We start from the raw sequence: 9,944 nt of genomic DNA, 5'->3' as shown, positions 1-9,944 counted from the left end.
CCTGTGCTGCAGAGGGAGGTGAAATCCGCCCAAGGTCCCTGCCAATCTGACCTGGGGGGAAATTCCTTCCCATCCCCCAGCCCGGTGATCAGCTGGACCCTGAACAACTGGGCAGCAAGTACTCGCTTGGCAGCTAGAGAAAAGGTTCTGTGAACAGGCTGAGAGCCCAGCACCCACTTTTCCTCACCCTCCTGTGTCCTGTTTCCAGCTGTGGCCAGCCCTGATGCTTCAGAGGAAGATGGGGGTGGTCTGGGAGGGGAACCAACCATTCAACCAACCCAGAATAGATCTGGCAAAAAAAGTGACTTGGCCAAGGGGACACCAGGAGGCTGGTGGGGAAAGGAAGTGACCCCAGGCCAGTGCCCTGGCCCCTGAACCAGCCTTCACTGTCCTGCTCCTAAGGGGCAAAGAAGGATACAAGAGGCCAAGGAAATTTTGAGGCACAATTAAGAGTTTGCAGAGGCCAATGGCCCCTCAATGTCTCCCCAGGCCCCCATAGTGGAGATAGGGCAGAAACCCAGTTCGAAGTCCAAGGGGAATTCCTAGTGTGTGGGGGAGGGTCCCTATACCGCCCCCCACGGAAGGGGGGACCAATGCAGACTCTCATGCCCCCCAACCCACAACAAGCGCCTTGCCCCTGAGTCCAGCTCCGCTCTGCTCATCCAGCTCTGATCAGCTCAGTCCCCTAATTCAGTTCCTTCAATACAGCTCTAACCCCCACCTCCAGCTTCCCTCCTCCGGATCAGCTCAGCCCCCCATCCAACTCTAATCCAGCTTCAGTGCCCCCATCCGGCGCTGCTTCCTCCGATCGGCTCAGCCTCCCCTCTCCGGCTCCGGTCCGCCCCTTCCCCCCCCAGTTCTAGCCTTTTCCATCCCTTCTCGCACCTGCATAGTAATAAAAGGGCCTCGCCCCATCCCGCCACGAGTGACGCAGCGGCTGCGGGCAGGGGGTGCACGCGTGGCTGGGGGGATCCCTGCCTGCGATGCAGTGGGGGGGAGCCGGCAGCAGGGCAGGGAGGGGCGGGGGCGGCCGTGGTGGTCTCGGGGCCTCCCCCGCTCACACCCCGCCCCGGGGGGAGGGCAGTTCCGCTCCAGCACTGCCGGCAGAGACAGCAGCAATGCAGGGCTATTCATCCTGGCGGCGCGACGCAGGCGGCTGCTGAGCCAGGCTGCGGGGGAGCTGGGGCCGCGCCGAGGGGTAAGCGAGGGGCTGCTGGAGGGATTAAATATGGGGAGACAGAAGCAGAGGGGCGGCTGGAGATGAGAACCTCAGTGTCATTCAGTCTTGTGACCATCCCTCCCTCCCCAACCCTGTAACCATCCTTCCCTTCCCAGTCCTGTAACCATCCTTCCATCCCTCCCTCCACAGCCCTGTATCCATCCCTCCCTCCACAGCCATCTATCTATCTATCTATCCCCACACACTCCATCGGTTTCTCTCTCTCCTTGAGATCTGACTGCACCATCAGTTCCCCTCCTTGTCTCACTCACACGCGCGTTTGTTGGCTGGAGGGGAGGGGGTTGTTTCTTGTACACAGTGTGTCAGACAGGGACACCTCCACAGCTACACCCCCTCTCTCCTCCCAGCAGCCCCCAGTCACTTAATCCCCAGCCCTTGATCCCGGCTACCCTCCCTCCTATCTCACTCCTGACACACACACCCATCTGTGGCTCTCTGCGCACCCACAACGGGGCTGCAGTCTGTGTCTGGTTGGAGGAGGTGCAGGGTTCACCTGGCTCCCAGGCAATTGCTGCCAGCAGCTGCAGCAGTCACCGCCCCCTCCCTGCCTGGGTGTGTTTGGGGAGCCGGTTGTGTTGCTGGGGGGCGGTGCCTGGCAGGGGAGCCCCTTGCTCTTCTCCATGTGGGTTGTGTTGGTGGGAAGGGAAGCGCCTGCTCACCCTATTCCTGTGTGTGCTGGGAGGGAGTTGTGGTGGCGTTGTGTTGGAAGGGGATCCCCTGCCGTTTGTGTGTGTTTGGGAGTTGTGTTGGATGGGAGGACAGCCCTTACCTCTTCCCTGTCTGTTTGTGTTTGGGGAAAAGAGGTTGTGTTGTCCTTGTGCACGTGTGGGGAGCCCCTTGCAGCCCTGTGTGTGTGTTGGGATAGGGTTGTGTTGTGGAGTTAAGATGTCTGTCCCTGTGATGACACCAGGAATTGTTGTGTTGTTTTGGTGAAGGTTGTTTGGCTTCTTGCTTTCCAAAGGGGGTGGGGTGAAGGATGTTTATCCTGCATGTGTGTAAGGGATGGGTATGTGTGGTGGCAGGGGTGGTGTTGCCAGGTGTGTCTATGTCTGCCGTTTCAGTTGTGTAGTGTCAGGGGTATGTGTCTGCGTCACCATTTCAGGTGTGGCTGTGTGTAGTGATGGGGTGTCTGTGTATGGTGATGGGGTGTCTGTGTGTGATGCCAGGGGTGTCTTTGTGTCATTTCAGGTGTGTCTGTGTGTAGTGACGGGGGTGTCTGTGTGTCATGTCAGGTGTGCGTGTGGATGGTTGATGTTACAGTTGAGATATTAGAAACGGATGTTTCCTCTCCTCATACAACTATGTACAGACTGAAGAAACCAGTCCGTAGACTCCCGCCCTCCCTCCCAGCCATTGGGCCTCTCCTGTCCCTGGGCTGGGTGGGATGACGGTTGGGAGGCACTGCATTATGGTACCCGATGAGTCCCCGCAGCTACCCACATCCCGAGCCTCAATGCCCACAGCTGCCCCTACATCTCAGGGAACCCCACAGACCAGCAATTCCTTCTGCGTCCCCTGCATCCTATGCTGCTCTGGGGGGATGAGAAAACTCTCTATCCTCGTTCCTTCCCCAGGTTCTTGTGCCTCGCTTAGGTTTCACTGCATGGCACAGCTGGCCTTGTGTGCCATAGATCCCATCGCAGGAGAAGGCCAGAGGGCCAGCATCTGGGGGCTCCACAGGCCTCTGCACATGGGCAACCTGTGGCAATCCATAGGGGCAACTCAGAGCAGGGAGGGTTTTGGCCTCCAGGATCAGCTGGTATGGGGGTGAGGGGGAATAGGATGTGGAGTCTTTCCCTTCTAGGGGGCAGGCTCTGACCCGGCCTGAGTGGGGGGGGACCAAATGAAGGGAAAGTGTTTTCCTGGTAACAAGAGAGTTATTAAAGATCTAAAATGTCACTGTGATGACAGGGATTCCAGTTCAGGAATGTTGCCATGGAAACAATGGGGTTGTTATGGTCTGGAGCCTCACCATGATGCCAGGTGGATGTCAGAAATCAGGAGTGTTGCCATGGTAACATGGGGTTGGGAGCGCTCAGGAGTGTTGCCATAGTGACAAGAGGTTAAGTGTTAGGGGCATTGTCATGGCAATGTCAGGGTGGGGATGGACAAGGGTGGGGGCAGAGTCCTGAGCTGCCCAGCTTTCTGTGTTCCTGTTGGACATAGGGGAAGTGGGAGGAGAAAGGGGCAGGGAGGTTAACACTTTATTTGCCTTGTGGTTGGGACCCACTTCCTTCCTCCCCCCAGACACACACCATCCACCCATCCAAATATAGTGGATAATCAGCTGAACATGAGCTCCCAGTGCAAAGCTGTGTTCACAAGGGCTAAGGGGATGCTGGGATGTGTAAACAGAGAGAGAGGGAAATAGGCAAAGGGAGGGTCTGTTACCTCCATGTGTGGCGCTGGTGTGGCTGCTGCTGGAATCCTGATGCCCATATTAGGGATGCTGATAAATTGGAGAGGGCTCAGAGAAGAACCACCCAGAATGAATAAAGGGCTGGAAAACAGGCCTTGTAGTGAGTGACTCCATAAGCAGAATCTGTTTAGCTTAACAAAGACAAGGTTAAGGGGTGACGACCCCAGTCTAGAAGTACCTAGGTGGGGAACAGCAATGTGATAATAGACAACTCTTCAGCCTCACAGCCAACAATCTAACAAGAACCAAGGGCTGGAAGTTGAAGCTAGACAAATTCAAAGCAGAAATAAAGTGCAAATGTTTAACAGTGAAGGTAATTAACCATTGGAACAACAACTAGATGGGGGTGTAGGGGGGTGGATGGACAGAAGGGTAGAGAGATGGGATCCAAGCCCCAGGTTGCATTAATTACCACTTCATCCCCTCTTCTCTCTCTGCAGGATGGTGCTGGAGGGCAGCCCCGAGGCCGTCAGCTCCCAGTCCCTGGATCTGCGGCGATCCTGCCCCAAGGGCTCCCGGATCTTCCCCTCTGCTGGAGAGGGCTCCCTGCTGCACAAAGAGGCTGTGAAGTATGGAGAGCTCATTGTGCTGGGGTGAGTGGGGACCAGGGATGAGGTCTGATGGGGGGGAGCCCTGGGGATATGCAGGTTGATTTGTTAGTCTAGAGCCTCTAGGAGCATTGGGGCTGTGCAGGCCAGCTTGTTGTAGCATCTCCAGGGGTGCTCGGTGTGCACGATGGTATGTTATTGTAGGGTCACTTGGGGAGGCTGGGGCTGGTTTATTATGGAGGGATGAGGCAAACAAGAACCCTCTGGTAACACAGATCCAGCTGAAGTGGGCACCTTGCCTGGACAGGACTCAGGATACCTGGGTTCTGTTCCTGGGTCTGCCACTGACCTTGGGCAAGTCTCATCCCCTTTTGGAGCCTCAGTTTTCCTCCCACTCCTTGGCTATTCAGACTGTGAGCTCTTTGGGGCAGAGACTCTCTCTCACTGTATGTCTGTGGAACACCCAGCACCACATGTGTTTGGTGGTGCTAGGATTGCTGACTTCCTTAGAAGCACTGTTTAACACTTTGTATGCTGCTAAGGTGCCAGTCAGGGAGCAGGCAGGGCTGGGCTCCCAGACCCATTCCCGGCTATCCCAGAATTCTTTGCTCATTGGTGTTGCTGTGCTGGCCCCAGGGGAGGGGTTCGTCACTGCCATGACACCTGGTTTCTCTTGCTTGTGTTGCCATCCTGGGCCCAGAGAGGAGTGTCTGGCAGGGTCGGGGCTGGGCCTTGTGCTGGCTCAGGTGGGGAGGGTGGTGTGTGTGGGGGGGACAGTGTCTCTATGGGACTAACCTCCCCACACACACAGATACAATGGCTCCCTGGCCAGTGGGGACAAGGGCCGACGCCGCAGCCGCATCGCACTCTTCAAGAGGCCAAAGGCCAATGGGGTGAAGCCGGACGTGATACACCACATCTCCACCCCCCTTGTCTCCAAGGTGAGCTATGCCCCTGCAACCACTGCCCCATGGCCATGGCTTCCAGCAGTCTCCCAGGCAGTGCTGCTGCCTGCTTTGACCACCAAGGGGAGATACTGCATATAGACACAGCACTGGGGGGTGCCAGGGCAGGGGACACTGGCTGGCTCGGGAGGGGTTGGGAGGGGGAACCAGGGAATGGGATACAGGCCCTTTCCCCGCTAGGGGGCTCCAGCTCTGATCTGACTTGGGGGGAGAGGGAATGGGGCATGGGGGTGGTACTGGGGCCATCTGGCTCAGGTAATGCTCTCTGCTCCCCCAGGCACTCAGTAACAAGGGCCAGCACAGCATCTCCTACACGCTGTCCCGCAGCCACTCCGTGATTGTGGAATATACTCATGACTGTGATACGGACATGTTCCAGGTACTGCACCGCAGCTACCCACAATGCACTGTGGCTTCCCCCCTCTCCTCCCCATGGCCACTTGCCCATGACATCTTAGCTCAGTCACTGCCCCTTCCACCACTGCTTAACCCAGGCTGGGGTCAGGGTGTCCCCTTGTGGCAACAGCAGGCAGTACAGGATAGGAGCCAAGGCTTGGCTAGAGCCTCCACTTTGTGCCCATCAAAGCCCTTGTCTGGCTCAGACTCTATGGATCCCATTTTGCCTCACTGAAGCCTCCACCTGCAGTTCTCACTCACGTCCTCTCCTAGACTGTTGGGCATTATTGCTGTGCAGCCCCCATGCCCACCCCAGAGGTGGCTGCATCTCAGCGCTAGGTGAGGGGGATCTCTGTATAAACAGCCCTCACACCCTCCTCCAGAGGTGTCTGCATGTCAGTATTAGGTGAGAGATCTCTGTATAACCAGCCCCCACATCCCACCCCAGAGGTAGCTGCATCTCAGCCTGGAGGGGGCAGGAGGAAGCTGGTCGCTCAGTACTAGTGTCTGTACAGATTGGCCGCTCCACGGAGAACATGATTGACTTTGTGGTGACGGACACGGCACCTGGGGGCAGCTGCGCCAGTGAGGGGCAGTCGGCCCAAAGCACTATCTCGCGCTATGCCTGCCGCATCATATGCGAGCGCAGCCCTCCCTACACCGCCCGGATCTATGCCGCAGGCTTCGACTCCTCACGCAACATCTTCCTTGGAGTGAGTGAGTCCTGACAGTGTCGAGAGGGGACCTCCCCTCTCAGGGGAGCTGGCTGCAATCCAGCCCCAGACCAGGGGCACTGCCTGGCTCGGGGGTCAGGGAATGGGACACAGGGCCTTTCCCTCTAGATGGTGCTGGCTTCAATCCAGCCCCAAGGCAGCTGGTCCTCAGGGCACTTGTTCAGGGAAACAGGTGCCTGAGGTCCCTGTCCTCAGTGGCTGTGAACCCCAAGGAAATACTGGAGGGGGAGCAGGAGCCGTGGGTCATCGCTGGGCAGAGTGCTGGTCCAGGCTGGTGCCCTATGGCTGAGGGTCTTCTCCTGGGTATGATGGGTGTCCAAGCACGGGGGACAGCAAGGCTCAAGCCCTGGGGAATGGACTGTAAGGGGCGCCCTTGCCCTGGATCACTGGGAATAATGCGGGGGGCTGGGACCCATGAGTAACAGGGTTACTTGGCCTCTGGGTCCTGGGGGGTGCTTGGTGCATGTGTTGGGCATGGAGGAGAATGGGGAAGATGGCCCACTTGAGGAGGGAACAAGGAGCTGGGTCCAATGGGGGGACTCAGGGGAGGAGCTGTAAGGAGCCCCCGCCCCCACATTGCCATGACCCCTGGCTGCTCTCATTGGCAGGAGAGGGCGGCCAAGTGGAGGACGCCGGACGGGCTGATGGATGGGCTGACGACCAATGGGGTGCTGGTGATGCACCCCACAGGGGGCTTCAGTGAGGACTCAGCGCCCGGGGTCTGGCGTGAGATCTCAGTGTGTGGGAATGTGTACGCCCTGCGCGACAGCCGCTCCGCGCAACAGCGGGGGAAGCTGGTATGTGGGGCCCATGTCATCCCTCCTGGGGGTCCCCCATTCCCTGCACTGCTAGGGAGCTCCAACCTGCACCGGGGCAAGCTGGTACCTGGGGCCCCCAACACCCTGCTGGGGAGCCCTGTTCACTGCCATGGGGGGCGCCTGCCCCACCCCTCCAGGAGATTCCTCCTGTCCAGGAGGTGCCCCCACACCCAGCTAGGGGGTTGCAGGGACCTGACTATAGGTCTGTGGGAGGCCACGGTCCCCTTCGTGGTCATAGAGGAAACCTCCCCCTGACAATCCCGGATGGACTCAGTGCCCAGGGGAATTCCCTTGGTTTGAAACAAACTCCCAACCCTTTGGCCTGGTGCTCTTGCCCTCTCATGTGTCATGCCCCCTGGCCTTGTATCCTCCCCCAGCTTGAGCCCCCTCCCCCACATGCCCCCAGTCTGGTGATCCTTCTCCCAATGCCCCTCCAGCTTGACCCTGCCCTACCTGTCTGGAGCAGATATCTCCCTCCTTTGGTCCGTCCCCTCCGGCCTGACTTCCCCCTTTTCCCTCCCCAGCCCCCACAGCTTAATCTCCCTCCCTTAGAACTGATGCTCTTATGCCCCTGGCTCCCCGCCCCCGATTTCCATGTCCTGCAGGTGCAGACCGAGTCCAACGTGCTGCAGGACGGCTCACTCATCGACCTGTGCGGGGCCACACTGCTGTGGCGGACCACAGCGGGGCTGCTGCTGACGCCCACCCTCAAGCAGCTGGAGGCACTGCGCCAGGAGACCAATGCTGCCCGCCCCCAGTGCCCCGTGGGCTTCAACACGCTAGCCTTCCCCAGCCTGGCCCAGCATGGAGTAGTGGACAAACAGCAGCCCTGGGTCTATGTCAACTGCGGCCACGTCCATGGCTACCACAACTGGGGCTTCCGCAAGGAGAAGGGGGGGATGGAGCGGGAGTGCCCCATGTGCCGCCGAGCTGGGCCCTACGTGCCACTCTGGCTGGGCTGTGAGGCCGGGTTGTACCTGGACGCAGGCCGGCCCACCCACGCCTTCTGCCCCTGCGGCCACGTCTGCTCCCAGAAGACTGTGCAGTACTGGGCCCAGATCCCGCTGCCCCACGGCACCCATGCCTTCCATGCTGCCTGCCCCTTCTGCGGCACCTGGCTCACAGGCGAGCGGGGATTTGTGCGTCTCATCTTCCAGGGCCCCATGGACTGAGCCTGGGGACTCAGCAGGGGAACGTGGACTAAGCAGATGGGGCGGGGTGGAGCCCGGGGACTCAGCAGGGGCGGGGCCCATGGACTGAGCCAGCGTACCTGGCAGGGGCTGTGAACTGAATGGGGAGCCAGGCAGGAGCATAAGTGGAGAAGGAGCCTGTGGCCAAAGCATGCGTGTGCGTGTGGTGAGGTGAAGCCTGTGGCCTGAGCGAGGGGACATGGCATGGCTCTTTGGACAGAGTAGGGGCTGGGGCAGGTGCGCGGGGGTGCCCATGGACTGAGTGTGAGTGACCAATAAAACAGCAAAAAACCTGGGGAGGAGGAAACTATCTACAAAGACTAAACGGGGTGTGTCCGTGTGTCACTTCCTGCCTGCCCCCAGATGGACAGATGGACCCAACTGCCCTGCCCTGCTGTGCAGGTCCCTGTCTCCTCCCGCATCCAGCCCAGTATCCGTCCCTGCCCCAGCAGGGGCAATGGCATGCCCCCTGCAGGCTATTATCCCAGCCAATGCCCCCTGCTGCAAGAAGTCCCACAGGTGAGGAGAAATGGGAGCCCCAAGAATGGGTGCCCCAGCTCCTCAGAGTCCCTAAGTCTAGTGCCCAAGGGTCCTGAGAGGCAGGCTGGGGCAGTGATGTCAGCCCAGCTCCTGCTAGCGAACATGGCTCACGTGGGCAGCCCTCTAGATGCAGCTACCCTAGCAAGGACCCAGGAGTACTGGAGGAAACCAGCTGGCCAGGCACTCCCTGCAGGATGCAGGGGCTGAGAACTAAGGCAGCCCTGGGTGTATAACCAGTGGGGAGAGGGAGGTCCCCTCTGCACACTGCAGTTGTGGGGCACGACATGTCAGAGAGGACCTATGAGAACAAGGCTAGTCTGGACTCAGGGAGCGCCTTGGAAGAGCTCCTCTGAAGGAGGATCCCAAAGGGGCTCAATCCCAGTCTCTCTGCCCCTCCCCTTCTGGGAGCAAGGGGTTCCTCCATCCCACAGACAAAGGCCGAGCCAGAACCCCAGAGCCGGGAGCCGATGCTGGTCACGTTTGGCCTGGAACGGAGGGGCAGATGGGGAAGAGCTGACTGATGCTCCATCACTCAGTGGCTGGGGGGCATTGTCAGCCTGGGTGAGCAGGAGTCAGAACAACCGTTTCTGGCCTTGAAATGGAGCAGGATATGGAACAAGAGGTTCTTGGGGACAATTGACTCTTGCTGTCACTGGTGTGTCCCACGCTAATCCTGTGTGTGGCTCTCTGGCTCTTCCTAGTGGTCAGAGCCATCAAAAGGTTTGTGAATGGCCTGTAGCCTTGGAGCGGCCACAGCCAGTTCTTTAGCTCAGACAGGGATCCTGGGCTCAGTCCCTGAGATGCGGAGGGGAGTTACATTTATTCTGTGACAGCTAGAGGCTCAAACCGTCCCTGTTGCGCCAGATGCTGCACAGAACCTGACTGAGATCAGGGCCCCATTGCGCCGGGTGCTGTACAGACCCTGACTCAGATCAGAGCCTCATCGCACTAGGTGCTGCACAGACCCTGACTCAGATCAGGGCCCATGGCGCTGGGTGCTGCACAGACCCTGACTCAGATCAGGGCCTCATCGCACCAGGTGCTGCACAGACCCTGACTCAGATCAGGGCCCATCGTGCCGGGTGCTGCACAGA

At 59.1% G+C, this 9,944-nt stretch overlaps 1 protein-coding gene across 2 annotated transcripts; it reads left to right on the top strand.

The window, feature by feature from the left end:
• Window positions 1-1,110: 1,110 nt before the first annotated feature.
• PELI3 (pellino E3 ubiquitin protein ligase family member 3) lies at window positions 1,111-8,854 on the top strand. 2 transcript variants are annotated; one of them, XM_030569554.1, is made up of 7 exons: window positions 1,111-1,198; window positions 4,100-4,252; window positions 5,019-5,148; window positions 5,450-5,551; window positions 6,084-6,281; window positions 6,911-7,099; window positions 7,726-8,853. In XM_030569554.1, exons 2-7 carry the CDS (start codon window positions 4,101-4,103, stop codon window positions 8,290-8,292), a joined length of 1,338 nt encoding a protein of 445 aa, XP_030425414.1. In that variant the 5' UTR covers window positions 1,111-1,198; window position 4,100; the 3' UTR covers window positions 8,293-8,853. The 2 variants fall into 2 exon arrangements, with proteins under 2 accessions (XP_030425414.1, XP_030425415.1); XM_030569555.1 differs by lacking the exon at window positions 6,084-6,281 and having other exon boundaries at window positions 7,726-8,854.
• Window positions 8,855-9,944: the final 1,090 nt, after the last annotated feature.

Source organism: Gopherus evgoodei, chromosome 7 (genome assembly GCF_007399415.2).
Source record: "Gopherus evgoodei ecotype Sinaloan lineage chromosome 7, rGopEvg1_v1.p, whole genome shotgun sequence".
NCBI classification, from domain to species: Eukaryota; Metazoa; Chordata; order Testudines; family Testudinidae; genus Gopherus; species Gopherus evgoodei.
The sequence above is the reverse complement of the archived record's forward strand: the minus strand, read 5'-3'. Positions and strand labels throughout refer to the sequence as shown.

Bases quoted from the DNA above. Each gene is read 5' to 3' on its own strand.
- PELI3 (XM_030569554.1), top strand. From the start codon at position 4,101: ATGGTGCTGGAGGGCAGCCCCGAGGCCGTCAGCTCCCAGTCCCTGGAT. The intron at 5,149-5,449 runs GTGAGCTATGCC...CTGCTCCCCCAG, and splicing joins CCACCCCCCTTGTCTCCAAG to GCACTCAGTAACAAGGGCCA. The intron at 6,282-6,910 runs GTGAGTGAGTCC...TCTCATTGGCAG, and splicing joins CACGCAACATCTTCCTTGGA to GAGAGGGCGGCCAAGTGGAG.